Raw genomic sequence first — 16,573 nt, 5'->3', positions numbered from 1 at the left:
TGTCCCTTAATTTATTTCCCATTTTTCAGAATCAAAATCAGTTTGAATAAATCAGGTTAAATCTGTAGTAATTTTATTGAGTGTTATCTTCTCATCTTTATCTTTCTGATTTTGAACTTTGTTATAGTCAATTGATAATCTGACAACGTACAAACATGTTGGTAGCCAGTCATTTTCTGTCTATTAATTTTCTGTAATGTTAGAAGAAAGGTTTTTTGATAAAAAATCCAGCATGGTTTCATCAAAAGCAAGTAATACTAGTACCAACTTCATTTCCTTTTGTGACCAGGTAAGGCAAAGAAGTTATGGGGTTGGGGCATAATATAATACACATATTTTCAAACATGGCCAATGTGTTTATTTTTTTGATCTACTATGAATATAAGAAAGGGTTCCTATCAGGAGGTAGGGAGAAGATTGCTTAATACAGATTGATAGACATTTTCTTTTAAAGAGCATTAAAATATTTCCCAAAAAAAAAAAAAAAAAAAAAAAAAACTCAGCAACAGAAAGAAGCACAGAATGGTCCAGCACTCTTTCTAATGTATCTCCTATTTAACCTAATGCCTCCATTTAACCAAAGGATTCTAGATTTTAAGCTAGAGATGACATTACAGAACATTTAGTTGCCTTCATTTTATGGTTTAAGAAACCGAGAGCTAGAGAGGTAAATAACTTGTCCTCATCACAAATGTAGTAAATAGCAGAATTGGGGTTGGAACTTAGGTCAACTGAATAAAAAAGGAACTCTGAAGTAAAAGGAACAATCATAGAATATTCCTGAATCTCTAATGATGGATTAAAATTCACATATATTGTATGTATGTGTATGTGTAGGGTGGGATCTCTAAATCTCCTTTGGAAGGGAGAATAGAGATAAGGAGAGGAGATTCTTCCTTATATTTTCACAAACCAGCTATTTCTAAAGATAATTTAACTTACACACCTGTCAGATTGGCTAAGATGACAGGAAAAAATAATGATGAATGTTGGAGGGGATGCGGGAAAACGGGGACACTGATGCATTGTTGGTGGAGTTGTGAACGAATCCAACCATTCTGGAGAGCCATCTGGAATTATGCCCAAAAAGTTATCAAACTGTGCATACCCTTTGATCCAGCAGTGTTTCTATTGGGCTTATACCCCAAAGAGATACTAAAAAAAGCAAAGGGACCTGTATGTGCCAAAATGTTTGTAGCAGCCCTGTTTGTAGTGGCTAGAAACTGGAAAATGAATGGATGCCCATCAATTGGAGAATGGCTGGGTAAATTGTGGTATATGAATGTTATGGAATATTATTGTTCTGTAAGAAATGACCAACAGGATGAATACAGAGAGACTTGGAGAGACCTACATGGACTGATGCTAAGTGAGATGAGCAGAACCAGGAGATCATTATACACTTTGACAACGATATTGTATGAGGATGTATTCTGATGGAAGTGGATTTCTATGACAAAGAGACCTAACTGAGTTTCAATGGATAAATGATGGACAGAAACAGTTACACCCAAAGAAGGAACACTGGGAAACGAATGTGAACTATTTGCATTTTTTATTTTCTTCCCGAGTTATTTTTACCTTCTGAATCCAATTCTCCCTGTGCTACAGGAGAACTGTTTGGTTCTGCAAATATGTATTATTTCTAGGATATACTGCAACATATTTAACACATATAGGACTGCTTGCCATCTTGGGGGGGGGTGGAGGGAGGGAGGGGGAAAAACGAAACATAAGCGAGTGCAAGGGATAATGTTGTAAAAAATTACCCTGGCATGGATTCTGTCAATACAAAGTTATTATTAAATAAAATTAAATTAAAAAAAAAGATAATTTAACTTAGTTATGCCTATTGTTGCATATGGATCTTTATATTTATAGAGCATTACTGGCCTGAGGTTATTATCCTGTACATATAAAATAACATAATCACTAACTGGTTTTTGGTTCTAGTTTAAAGGATAGTCTTTTGTTAACTACCCAATGTTTTAATGAGAGTTGTCATGTGTTCTATTACCTGAGGCTGGGACCCATTTAAGAAGCAAGTATACAAGTTGAATACATATATTGTAAGGGTCCATTAGAGAGGCCAAGCAAACACAGTTAGGATGTAAGAGAGGCCTATGGCCTGGAGATCCCTGGACGTGATTGGCTATGAGTACATAAGGACTACCTTCGTGTATGGGATCTCCAGCCATGGTGGGAATCCTAAATACTGTGAAATCACTTCAGGAACTCTATCTCTGATTGGCTGGGCCTATGACCTCATGGACCCGATAAAGCTCCGTGAAGGAGGAACCTGACCCTTTTCACCTGGAACTCAGCCATAGGCCTGTGTTACATCCTAATTGTGCTTGCCTGGCCTCTCTACTGGACCCTTACAACATATGAAATGTAACTACTGTCTCTTTGAGATAGTAATCACAGTATTAGACCAAAATGAAAATGAAACATCACTTCAAAAGAATAATTGGAGGTAACAATAGATAGTCCATGTGCCCCTATTAATTAATTTGCTAATAGCTGTTTCTTATTTAGAGACCATTAGCTCACATTCTTCTTAGCTGTGCAAAATAAAATAAACAATACTCCAGATTTTTTTAGCAAGTAAATACTGAGAAATTTTTTCTTAATTATGAAAAAAGCACATACTTTAGGACTTGGATCTTCTTTTCCATCTTCCATGGTTGACACTTGACTGTAGCAATAACTTGTCTTTTTTCATCTAACTCTGCCTTCATTTTTTCCAATTCTTCTTCATCAATTTCATCATCTTCATCTCTTTAAGGGAGGAAGACCACATAAGATTAACAGACAGACAATTGAAGCTTGGTTTCAATTACCAACATAAAAAAGACTGATATTATCATTGCAACAACTACTTAGTCTTATGTCCTTGACTTAGAAAATTGAATATAGTACTGTAATCACTAAATTCTATCATTTGTATTTGCAACTTTCACCTCAAATTTCAAAAAAAATTACATTTAAGTGATACTTGCTTTTGTTTATTTTGTTTTTAATAATAGTCTATTTTTAATATTCTGAAACATTTCTTTCTTAGATAGATAGTCAACCATAGAACCAGATCTTTATGAGGAAATGGGACATATGAAGTTTTGAGGGAGCTTCCTTTTATCTTTTATCCCTTATCCATTCTGGCCATCTCTACTTTCATTTTCTATTCAAACTATAATTGCCAACAAAAGATAGTGGGATAAAAGTGGCATTATTTTCAAAATTTCAATTGGTCTTGTCTTAAGAAAGGAGAAAAGTTATAAAGTTAATAAAGTTATTTTGTGAGATAATGGATTTAAAGGTATCAAGGACCTTAAAAATTAGTCCAATCTCTTCATTTTACAAGTGAGGATACTACATCTAGAGAGATAAAATGATTTATCCAAGGCTATATAGGTAACCTTATGGTTATAAATAGTAGGGAAGGATTTGATTCTTGGTTCTCTGACTTCAAATTCACTGCCTCTTTTTTTTTTTTTAATACTACTATTACTCCTTATAAGGTTCAATTGTTAATTCAAATATATTTAATTAGAAACTGGAAAATGAATGGATGCCCATCAATTGGAGAATGGTTGGGTAAATTGTAGTATATGAATGTTATGGAATATTATTGTTCTGTAAGAAATGACCAGCAGGATGAATACAGAGAGGCTTGGAGAGACTTACCTGAACTGATGCTAAATGAAATGAGCAGAACCAGGAGATCATTATATTCTTCCTTCAACAACGATACTGTATGAGGATGTATTTTGATGAGAGTGGATTACTTCGACAAAGAGATTTAACTCAGTTCCAAATGATCAATGATGGACAGAAGCAGCTACACTCAAAGAAAGAACACTGGGAAATGAATGTAAATTGTCTGTATTTTTGTTTTTCTTCCCGGGTTATTTATGCCTTCTGAATCCAATTCTTCCTGTGTAACAAGAGAACTGTTTGGTTCTCACACATATATTGTATCTAGAATATACTGTGACATAGTTTAACATGTATAAGACTGCTTGCCATCTGGGGGAGGGGATAGAGAAAGAAAAGAGAAAGTCAGAACAGAAGTGAGTGCAAGGGATAATGTAAAAAATTACCCAGGCATGGGCTCTGTCAATAAAAAGTTATAATTATTAAAAAACAAAAACAAAAACAAATATATTTAATGAGGAGTGAAACACATATTGTGTGTGTGTGTGTGTGTGTGTGTATGTGTGTGTGTGTGTGTAGGTGAGCACGTGTATGTGTATCTTTGTATTTAAACCAACATAGAAGATTTCTTAATTATTGAGTAGTTGTAGTTTACTTTATCCTCTGTACTTGTATTTATCTGCTTTAAAAAAAAAGCCTATGTGAAAACAGAATGATATATTTTCAAAGTTAGCAGTGGGACTAATATTGTCTCTCTTTCTGCCTCTCTTTCTCTTGCCTCTCTCTGTTTCCGTCTGTCTATGTGTGTCTCACTGTTTCTGTCTGTCTCTGTGTTTGTCTCTAGCACTCTAGAAACTAGAGGTTTCTAGAAACCTCTCTTTCTGCTCTCTGTCTCTCTCCTCTTTCTCTGTTCCTTCACATTAATCTCCTTCACCTAAACAATAAAAATAAAATGCAATAAAGGACAAAAGTCTATTTTCACAAGGCCACTTGTGCAGTTGGTTCTCAAATTGGGCATCATGGCATCCCAAATCACCAACAAAGGAAACACAAAAATACTACATCTGTTGGAGGTACCAATGAGCTCAAAAGTATTTCACAGTTTCTATATTTGATCATGCTATATTACTTTCTTTATGTTCTAAAATGAGTTTCTGATTTTCAGGAAATTGAGTTTTCAGATATCTGGGAATCATTGAGACCCAGAATTTCAGGGACAGAGGTTCATGCTAGGCTTTCTAGTCAGTCCAGAATTGGTGCTTTAAGAATACTCTTCAGGGGTGACTTTTGGATCCAGTTTAGGAATAGCTGAAATAAGGGTTCACCTAATAGTCACACCACATCTGGACTTGCACTTGGTAACCAGTTAGGAATTGTACTCTCTCCAGAAACCAAGCTAGTTTTGGGATATGTCTGTACCTTAGGGTCTTTTCCCAGTTTTGATTTTTTTTTTTTTTTTGAGTAGGCAAAATAGGCCATCTTTTGCCTCTTTTCTTACCTAGCTTTAAATCACCTAAGACAAACTGAGACATGGAAAATACCTTAGCTTTAAAAAACCAAAGTATTTCATTGAATTTGGTGTCATGTTTTCCTGACCTATGTCTTGCTACTGGATTCAGGAGGAGAGAGTGAGGCTTATGAATTTGCTCAGTTTTGCCTCAATCCAATTCACTTGTAAATCAAGACATCATCCTTCTAATATCACTGGCCCTCTTTGAGAACAAAGGACAAACAACAAGTTGTTGACAAACAACAAGACAACAATGTCTATCAACATCACTACAGATGTTCATTGCATTCTTTGCAGATTCTTTTGATTCTTTACTATTCTAAAACTTTGCTGATCAGTAAACTTGTGTCAGATAAAAAATGGAGTTTAATAAAAAAGACATTTTAGAAATCTATCCAAAAAAAGAGAAAAGAAATGTTCATTTGGTCTATAATGCTTGGTCCAATTAAGTATAATGGGAAAAAACTACAGATGTTAAATTAGAAAACCATAATATAATCCAGACTCTATCAAATACTAGCTGTGACTCATTAAATTATTGAACTTCTTATCTCCAAAATACTTACCTCTAAATCTATGGTTTTATGATATTACTCCTGACTCGATTATTATTTAACAGCATCACTGTTGAAAAGTGATCTTTTATATAATCTTTTATATATAGGGGAGTCATGATTAGATTTGAGGTCCTGTGAAAAAGATCAGGGCTTTGAATGAACTACAAGCTTATTATGAAGCAACAGTGTGATGTAGAAATTTTCTAAAAATATCCTATATTGTACTGAGAGAGCCTGTTACTTAGAACAAAGAAGCTGATGCTTCCATTATATGTTGTCTTAGTTGGGCTGCATCTGAAGCACTGTTTTCAGTATGCACCTTATTTTAGGAAAAAATGTAGACATGCTGATGGTGAGAAGATTAGAGAATATGTTAAATAAATATCAGAGGAAAGAACTGGGAGCATGCTCCTTAGCTTTGAAGATATTTGAAGAATTTGAAGGGCTGTCTGTCATTGGAGGAGGTATAAATTCATTCTGCTTGGTCTCCAGAGTCAGAACTAGGAACAAAGGAATAAAATGTAAGGTCCTCCCTAGAATATAAGCTTGTTGAGGACATTTTATGTTCTCAGTGCCTGACTCATATTAAGTTCATTTTTTATAATAGCTTTTTACTTTCAAAATACATGCATATAGTTTTCAACATTTACCCTTGCAAAACCTTGTGCTCCAAATTTTTCTCCCTCCCTTCCCTCACCGCCTCTCCTAGAAAGCAAGTAATCCAATATTGGTTAAATATGTGCAATTCTTCCACATTTATCATGCTGCATAAGAAAAATCAAATCAAAAAGAGAAAAAAGTGAGAAAAAATCCTAGCAAACAATAACAATAAAAGTGAAAATATGTGTTGTAGTCCACATTCAGTCCCATAGTCCTCTTTCTGTATGCAGAAGTCTCTCTTCATCACAAGTCTATTGAAATTGGACTGAATCACCTCATTGCTGAAAAGAGCCAAGTCCATTACAGCTGATCATCACATAGTCTGGTCGTTGTGTACAACATTCTCTTGGTTCTACTTACGTTACTTAGCATCAGTTCATACAAACCTCTTCAGGTCTTTCTGAAAATCATCTTGTTGATACTTTCACATTTAGTTCTTAATAGATGGTTATTGATAGATTAATGGATTGATTGTGTCTGAAGAGAGGAAAAATTTGTGCTGAATATAAAAAAAAAACTTTTTTAAGTTTTTAAACTATCCAATAAAGCTATCCAAAGCCTTTCAAATTAAACTATCCAAAAGTGGAATCCACTTCACCCTTTCTTTGAAGGTCTACTCATTATTGAATATGTTATAAAAGTATTCTTGGATCAATACATATAATAATAACTAGTATCTGAAGCTCTTTCCAAGTCCTAGATGAATAAAAAAACAAATAAATGAAAAAAGGATTCATTAAGTAATTACTATTTGCTAAAATTCTGACCTCAGGCTAACAGCCTATGGCACTATGTTAACTTTTTAATTATTAACATTCAGACTGAAAACAATCTATTTTACTTTGATTACTCAGATAACAATCTGTATTATGAATTGTCTTCTTTTGTAACTATTATTTAATATATATTGCAAAAAATATTATGGTAGATACTATAGTGAGCAAAGAATAAAATCATGATGGTAACAACATCTAGATGGGAAAATTTCAAGGCAAGTTTTTTTTGTTTTTTTGCTTTAAAAAGCAACATTTTCCCAGCTGTCTTTGAAAAAAAATAGTTTAATAAAATAGTCAAAATACTGAAAACATTTTTTATGCAATCCAGACTATCTAATTTAAAGAAATTATTTGAGTTATTTTGAACCTCGATTCAAGCCCCACTTTTAAGATATTAGCTGCCTGGTCCAGGTCAACTAAGACACCATCTCTTTCAGTTTGGTTTCCATATTTATAAAATGGAGAAACTGATAGCATCTACTCCAGATGAAGTGTGAAAATCAATTGATGTAAAATGTGTATGAAGCATTCTGGAGACTTTAAAGTGTTACAGAAATGTTATCTATTATATCTATTATTATTATTTGGAGATATTTTTCAGCTGTTGGTTAGATGAAAAAAATCATCTTATGCTGAACTTCTCACAGCTCTGAACACATACCTAAAGTTGGGTCAGGAAAAGCCAGTGATATTATTAGACACATTCTAAACTATATTACAAGGCATTGTTCTTTAACTGTCTCCAAAGATGTCAGCTTTACAAGCTTTGATCTTTAGTAGGTTTCAGATATTTTTTTAGTGCTTGGGAAATTCACATGGGTATTGTTTTGGTCTTTTAATAAGGATCCTCTAGTTAATTAACTGAAATGAATATGTCCTCATTTGTTTACTAATCCTCTTCAAAGCATGTGTGCTTATTGTTTTGTTTTCCTATTTAAAATGCAAGTTTTAGTCTTTGGGAAAGAAAATGGGCTTTAAATTAGAGAACAGAGTTACTACTTATCACAAGTCTATTATTCTTATAAGACAAAAATATTAACAAGGCAGCAGAATAGATCCTTCCAGAGATGTCTCCATAAATAAAGACTTAGTTACATTTGTTATTTTTACAAAATAACTTTTTAAGAAAGTCTGTAGTTCCCAGAGCTAGATCAATAGCAAAAAACCCAACCAACCAACCAAACAATACAAAACAAAACAAAACAAAAAACAACTCAAGAAGGAAAAGTAAGGGTCTTAAGTCTTGGGCTCTGCAGAGTAATGTAAGGTCCACTTGGGGAATGTTTTCCCTATAAACCTTAATATACACATACCATTATCCCTTCTACATTGCAGCTGTCCTTACCACTATTTCTCACATGCAGAAGGACCTGAAGTTGGAGAAGGGTGTACCTGAGCCAGTTTTCCAGGGGGGGGGAGGATTATCCTGGGAGAAATGGAAACTTCCACTCAAATTTACACTCTCTGTATCCCCCTCCATTTTAATCTTTATCTGTCTGTCTCTTTAACTCTCCCTCTCTCTGTCTGATTCTCTCTGTATCTCTATTACTGTGTATGTCTCTCTTTGTGAGTCTATGCTATTCGGTATGTGTCTCTATATCTCTTTCTGTGTGTCTCTCTTTGTATCTCTCTCTGTGAGACACTTTTTCTTTTTCTCTCTATTTCTCACTGCTGCTATTTCTTTCTCTGGCTATCTCTGTGTACTCTCTTTCCTCCAAAAGGCTGAGAAAACTAGACAGTATCAGTTAGCCTTACATGAAAGTATTTCATGTAACCTTCTGAGATTCATTAAGCAGGCAACCCAAATCATTAAATATATTCTTATGACTCCTATATTGTATCTCTGGTCATTATTCTAATAAAGTGTGTTGGAATGCATCTTTCCCATTAAAAGAAGCAAGATAAGACAAGTATATTTTTATTATGGAAGAATTGGACTTGTGGTGTCATTTGTCATATGGAACTCCTGGGAAAGGAATAAGATACAGAATGAAAGGAAAGAAAAATTGAAGAAGGAGAAGTTCTTGTTTATTTAACTGGCCTTATACTTATCTAATGCTTAGCTTTCTACATCTAAAATCAAAAATTAGCTCCTCTCCAAGAAATGTTTCCCCTACAAACTTCAATACACATATCCTTTCTACATTGCAACTTTCCTTATCACTATTTCAATATAGTGTGGATCATCATAAGAAATTAAATGGGAATATTGAGGGAGTTTTGTGGAAACTGCAGATGATACACAAAGGTCATCAGACAACACAGAACCCATGAAAAACTCAACCAAAATTTTACAATAAGGTTCTATAAACACTCTATAAAAGAAAAAGAAACATTTAGATTTCTCCCCTGGTATGAAGGGAAAACCAAAAAATTGCATTCAGATTTTTAATTCTTCAGGGATGTGCAGTCCTTAGCTCCCACAATATGCAAGATATAATAACTGTTCAATCTCTACATGCACTCCAGTACCCCCTTGGCACTTCCAAAGAGAAGTAATATCAATCTTAATTTACTTAGAGTGTATTTATGTGTATATGTGTGTGTGCATATTTCTGTCTTTCTCATATGACTTTTTATTCCAGAAACTAGAACCAAATTATTATTTTTACATCTTAATCAATCAACAAGTATTTTTAAAACATCACAATGCCAGAAACTGTGTGGGAATTGGGAATACAAAGATAAAAATAAAAAAGGCTCTACTCTCAAGAAGAATATATTCTACTAGAAGAAGATAACAAGTACTTGTATAAGTATACACAAAATAAATACAAGATGATTTTGTTAGGGAAAACTGGAAAATTAGAAAAACTTTCATATCGGAGGTGGTCACTGAGCTGAGTCCAGAGGCAGAGATAAGAAAGGAGGCCATTCCAAGCCTAAAGAACAGCCTGTGCACAATTAGGAAGTATGATTCCCAGTAGGGTCTAGTGTAGTCCTCTGCACAGCAAGAGGCTTAATAACAATTGGATTGTTTCAATAAAAACCATCAAGTGATACGAGTAATAAATTAAATAAATAGTTCTGTTTTATTTCTTCAGTGGGTACAGGCAGGACCTACTGTCCTTTTATGAATGACTTTACAAAATGAATATAATTGGCCATGGCTGTATATCACCATAACTCCTGCTGTTGGGGGAAGTTGACACTGGTCAATTGCTTGACTTCAGGAGCTCTGATCTATAGTAGGGAAAAAAGCCAATTTGCCAACTTCACTAAATCTGGCACAAATATAGTGGAACTCTAAGAGCAGAAGATCACCATGTTGCCTAAGGCTGAAATGACCTAGGTCAGAAAAAAATAGAACAGATTAAAGTTATAGTTAAAATTAAAGTCTGAAGTTAAAAGTTAAAATCAGAAATGGGATCAAGTGATGAGTGATTATTGCACTGCCAATATGGACAAGATAGGGAGACCCAATTTTAAAAAAACAAAATCATACAAAAAACTGAGCATTATACCATGCAGAGATAAAAAGAGGAAGAAGAAGAAGAAGAAGAAGAAGAAGAAGAAGAAGAAGAAGAAGAGTCAAAACTTATCCTCTAGGAGTTTATACTCTAAAATGGACAAAGAAATGAATTAATAAATAATTTGCAAGTAATTATATAGATTAATAACTTTGAGTGATTTGGATCTAAGGAAATGAGCTAATGGATAGAAATATTGTATCTTCATTTTAATCCTACTTTAAACTGATGATAAATGCCTTTAAAATAGATTTTATCAAACTTAAAAAATCACGAGTTCCCCTTTTGTGCCTTGGAGGTATAACATACCAAAATACCCACCATTTCTACAAGTAGCTTTGGCTACCAACCTTGTGTACCCAACAAGCATGGTAAATACTAATAACATCTTCTGGCTATGTCTTTATTTTAATATTAGTTTCTAATTAAATAACCAGGCAAATTAACTTACGCTCCTCTCTTCATTTTCCTCCTCCTCTCTTTTTCCCTCGCTTTTCTGGTTTCTTCATCCTCAGGTTCAGGTGGCGGGTCATCCTCATTGATAACATCTCTGTTCCTTTTTCTCTGTGGTCTCATGCTCTTTCTTCGTGGCAACTTGTCTTCCTTCTCCTCTTCACCTACATGGAATATTTTATAATTCAGTGAGAAAATCCACAAATACAATCAACATTCCTATATGATAATCAGGATCAGTTTTCTCATGAGCTGATTATGGAGCAATTCTCAATACAGCCTAAGAAATCCTTGTCCCAATTATTTTATAGCTCTTTTAAAACAAACAAAAAACACACAAAGCAGGATGAGGTAGTGGAAAGAAATAAAAAGCTATCCTCAGAATGAGAAAGGCATGGATTCAAGTCCTGTCTCTGACATATATATTCACTCTGTAACCTTGGTTAAGTCATTAAACCTCTCAGTGGCCTTTGGCTACTCTCTAAAATTTTATATTTAAGAGTTTCAAAACAGGTGCCTGTCTATAATAGTAGTTGGGAGTTTCCTCAGTGAAATTTCTAGATGTCAATAAAATTACAAGTTGTATTGTTTAAAAGAAAAGAATTATAGCGAGTTCAGGTGGAAAAAAATCTTTTTAGATAGTGTTGTCCAATTTGGTTCAAATTTGAACTTTTATGGTGCTTCTACATTCCAGTAATTCTTAAAGTGAATGAATAAAAAAAAAAAAAAAAACATTTATTAGGTGCTTATTATTTGCCCAGTGCTATTAATTAGAAAAATAGCTTAGGGTTAAATAATATATTGTGAATACATTCTGCTTCTAAATCATCCCTTCAAATAAAGTCATTTTTAGTTGCAATGGAGTTTAACCATTACCATTACAGTGGTAAAAAGGCAGAAGTGTCCACTTTATTTATTGCTTCAAACATTGCTAAATTTATTTTTCATATACCCTTAGGCTATTAATAAAACACAAAGAAACAACAAGGAAAATAATAGGAAACAATTCCATAAATTTTTTTGTTACCAATAGCTATCAGTAATTGCCTTGTATGATCATTACTTTCCTTTTCCATTTTAAATTTAGTAGGCTTCAACAAAATGAACATCCAAATACATAAAATTATTTTATTTAAAATACTAAGTTCTTTTATGCAAAATTTTTAAATGTATTCATTAACTTAAAAAAAAGATAAAATTTTTTATTTCCATAAACTATTTCACTACATTCTTGTTCCTGTTCCCCTGCCTTCTCTCCTTTTTTCTCCTTTTTTTGCTTCCTACTTTTTTCCTTCCTTCTTTGTTTTTTCTTTTTTCATTCATTCCTCCTTCCCTTCCTTTCTTCCTTCTCTTCCTATTCCAAAATTTGAGTTATCATTTGAAACTCTACTTTATCTGCATGTTGAGATTATATGAATAACATGACGAACCAATTTTTATGATCTTCACACTCTCTCAAACTTTTTCAAAATTGAAATTAAGTGCAAGAGATAAAACCATTTCAGTTATCTCCATGGTATAGGATACGAAGAATTAAAATGAAGTAATGATTCAATAAGAAATGGCTAATAATGTTATCTCTAACAAGCTAATTTGTCAGATATTTTTAGTGATTTGGTCTGGTTAAAAAATCCTGCCCAATTCCTCATACAAATTTTGTTAGTCAAATTAGTACCAAATGTATAAGGAGCACAATGAATCTTCCTTATAAGGAGAGCAACTCTTAGAACTAGTTAGCATTTTGACATTTATGGTACAAAGGTCCTTCTTAAACTCTTCTGAAACTTTCAGAGGCCTGCTTTGTGTGAACTACATAGTTTCACATAAAAATGGAAAATCAGTTACAACTTATTAAATGCTAATGTGCTAACAATGCATATTGTTGCTGTTCTTGGTTTTTATCGTGTCCTATTAAATAAGCAGCTCTAATCTGACAAGTCACTACATTCATAAATTTTGAGGCCCTGGCCTGCTTCCATGGACCTAGCTTCCCTCTATGGTGGCCCCTGGAAAATGAGGATTACTACAAAATTATATCTGGGGAGACACATAATTAATATGATGAATTATTACAGTGAACTATTCATTAGTTGCAACTTCATGAAGACATACAGTAAACAATTTCTAAATGTCCTCTATTTAAATCCTTCTTTAGATATAATTCTTTATTTTGGCTCTGATAAAATCAAAGTCTTTTCCTATACAATGAGCCTTTTCTTATTCCAACCCAAGTATAAATTTAAAAAGATAAAGAAAGAGATAGAGAGAGAATGTTTTTCATGTTACTTCAGTAAAGGCAGAGTCTCCAAAAAATAGCAATCTAGCATATAATAATATATAATAACTGTCTACATAAAGTCAAAACACCAAATCAATTTAAAAAAATTGTCAATTGAATATAAAAGAATCCATAGAGACAGTTTTTTGAGTGAACTAACTGGTCAACTCAGACAAAACGGTCAGTCTTGTAACATTATGACACCTCAGCCTTAAATCTAATCTTTGAATCCATGATGGCTATCCATCTGGAAGAGGGGTCAGCAGAGAAACATATTTCCTTTCTGCTGCCAATATCCTTCAATAATGGACTATGATGCAGTGGAAAATGTGAATCTCCAGACTGAATAGTTTCAGAGACAGAGATTAACAATAGTTTTCATCTGCCTCCCATAAAACCATCAAAAACTCTGACAATGGGCATCTATAGTTTAATAGTTGTAAGCCAAAAATAATCTTCCTCATAATTATTAGTTTCAATTTAACAATTGTCTGCAAATATTAATCTATCCCTGCTTACCTGAGCTCTCTTCAGTGTCATCATCTTCTTCCACTTCTATTTGCACTATCAAAAATATAAAAAATAAAGAGTTGAATTTTCAAACAACAAACATTTTAAAATTTTTTTCTTAAGAACTTAAACATCAAAAAATGAGCTTTTTCATATGTGTAACAGAATAAATATACAATAACACGATTGCATATGAAATTGAACTCCATTTTATACTACTTTTGGGGTATTTTTTTAAGGATAAAATAAATTGTACACATTATTTTCAAAACTGCCTTACTTTTTATCTGTGGTTCCTTCTATGAATCTTTTTTAAAGGAATCTTTCAATGGATTTCTGTGTGTGTGTGTGTGTGTGTGTGTGTGTGTGTGTCTGTCTATCTGGCCATTTATTGCTAACTCAAACTCCACTAATGTCACATATTTACAGCAGAGGGGAAGAAAACTTCTGGTACAAGAAGTATTGTCAAGCAAAATAAAGCCCATGTTCAAAAACATGGGCAGAGCCCATGATGGTAGAGAGCAGACACGATTCTCTGTGACTTTCTCTGATCTCTGACTTTCTCAAACCAACAACAGAGTAAGTCTTTAAACTGGTTTTGAAGTCAAAAAATGCACAAATATTTGGAGTACAAATTTCTAGAAGAAGTTATCTTGGAAGATCTTCACAACAGGTCTGTTTTAAATGGGCAAGGGGACAGTCTGCTGAGCTCAGACCACAGAATAGGGAGCAAGAAGCTGAGGCTGGGAGTCAAAGCTTTGTAGCTTCCATGCACCTGGGAATCTTCTGTGAGCCTCTTAGGCCATTCTGTCCTGGTTGCAAGCAGGTAGTTTGGCACATTTGCATTTTATATAAGGCAAATTGTAAACTACTGAGCTCCCAAAGAGCTGGACCTATCCAGGATTACCCAGTACCAGAAATCAATCAGCATAGCAGCCCCAGGGCAAATTGAAGCAGCTGTCACTCCTTTGCATTGAACAGATCTCAAGCCATAAAAGAAAATGAATTAAAAAAACAAAAACAAAAACTCTCACCATAGACAGCTTTTATGGAGAGAGAGAACAGACCTCAAATCCTGAGTTTCTAAAGGCAAAGCAACTCCAGATGAAGCCCCAAAGAAAGATATGAGCCTGTACCCATTTCACAAGGCTTTTTTCAAAGTTTGCATAAAGTATCATAAAAAGAGAGTTAGAAGAAAAATGGGGAAATGAAATGAGATCATTGCAAGACGGAATGGAAAAAGCATATAATGCCCTACAAAAGAGATATAAAAAAGACACCAATTCACTGAAAAACAAAATTTGTGAAATGGAAAAAGAATTCAGTGAACAAAAAAATACAATTGGTCAACTGAAAAAGGAGCTAAAAAAGCTAACTGAAGAAAATAATACACTAAAAGTTAAAATGGAAAAAATGGAAGTGAATGACTCAAAAAGACTTCAAGAATCAATTAAACAAGAACAAAAAAAATGAAAAAATTAAAAATATGAAATATCTCTGAGGAAAAACAATTGACCTGGAAAACAGATCTAGGAGAGATTATCTAAGAATTATTAGACTTCCTGAAAGCCATGATGGAAAAAAAAAGAACCTAGACATTATTTTACAGGAAATCATAAAAGAAAACTGCCCTGATATTTTAGAATCAGAAGGTAATATAGAATCCACCATCACCTCCTGAAAGAGATCCCAAAATTAAATCCCAAAGGAATATCATGGCTAAATTTCAGAACTATTGTACCAAGGAAAAGATATTGCAAGCAGCCAAAAAGAAACAATTTAAATACTGAGTGTTGTGCCACAGTTCCCTTTTAATGTCCTGACCAGTTTCCCTAATTGTCCTTCTCAGTTACTCTGCCTCAGGTTATAACCATTCCCTTTTAATGTCTGATAGGATAAAGGTCTTATATCTTAGACATCATTAGAATATCAGCAGCCTCTCTGGGACTCCCTCTATTATGTCATCCTAGATGCCTGCTTCTATCGTCATTCTAGGTGCCTCCCCCCATTAGGTAATCCCCATCCCAGGTACTTCCCCCTATAAATCTTGTTGCTCTATAAAAGAATCTTGTATCCAGCATTCACTGCTGGATTCTTAGAAACGATAGTCTCAATAAGCCCTTGGACCAAACCATGGATTCATTTTGTCCCAGTAAATTTCTCCCTTTTAAATAAATTACTAAAAACTCTCTAATCTCTATCCTGCCTCAGTTTCTCCAGTATTACATTTTGGAGGCTTCCCACCGAGATATTAGAAAATGAGAGCAGGATTAGAGAATAGAGACATTCAGATCTATGCCTTGGGTCTCAGGGCGGCTGGGGATCTGGGTTCTTTGCTTGGAGAGGCTGGCCCTCTGGAGATTTTTTTCCCAGAGTCTCCAGTAAAAAGAGCAGTTTTCAGTTGCAGCCATGTCTGATGATGGACACCTTCATTTAGGCCATGGGACAGTAAGTGTAGATGTCTGTTTTAGGACACAATCTGATGTATTTATCTGTCTGTCTGTGTTAGCACCTGTATTCTCAGAATAATAAAATACTGATGGGCATTAAATTCTGAGAAGGATATTCAGCATGCTGGATAATACCCTCTGGTTTTGTGTCTCCTAAAACACATCTGGTCTAATCTGATTTTGAGTGCCTTTTTGGGAACTATCTGGTTACCTATTTTGTCTGTCTATGCTAGCATCTGGATTTTCAAAATA

The 16,573-nt window shown here is 34.0% G+C and overlaps 1 protein-coding gene across 1 annotated transcript in view; it reads right to left on the bottom strand.

Annotated features, from left to right (window-relative positions):
- Positions 1 to 16,282, bottom strand: part of TMC1 (transmembrane channel like 1) — a 134,363-nt gene extending 118,081 nt beyond the window's left edge. The window contains exons 1-4 of the mRNA XM_051972587.1: positions 16,171 to 16,282; positions 13,881 to 13,925; positions 11,082 to 11,247; positions 2,653 to 2,781 (exon numbers count right to left, since the gene is read on the bottom strand). Coding sequence (XP_051828547.1) covers positions 2,653 to 2,781; positions 11,082 to 11,247; positions 13,881 to 13,925; positions 16,171 to 16,282 — 452 coding nt within the window. The remainder of the gene's footprint in view (positions 1 to 2,652; positions 2,782 to 11,081; positions 11,248 to 13,880; positions 13,926 to 16,170) is intronic.
- Positions 16,283 to 16,573: the final 291 nt, after the last annotated feature.

This window comes from Antechinus flavipes, chromosome 1 (genome assembly GCF_016432865.1).
Source record: "Antechinus flavipes isolate AdamAnt ecotype Samford, QLD, Australia chromosome 1, AdamAnt_v2, whole genome shotgun sequence".
In the NCBI taxonomy this organism is placed as follows: Eukaryota; Metazoa; Chordata; class Mammalia; order Dasyuromorphia; family Dasyuridae; genus Antechinus; species Antechinus flavipes.
This window is presented reverse-complemented; position numbering and strand designations above follow the sequence as displayed.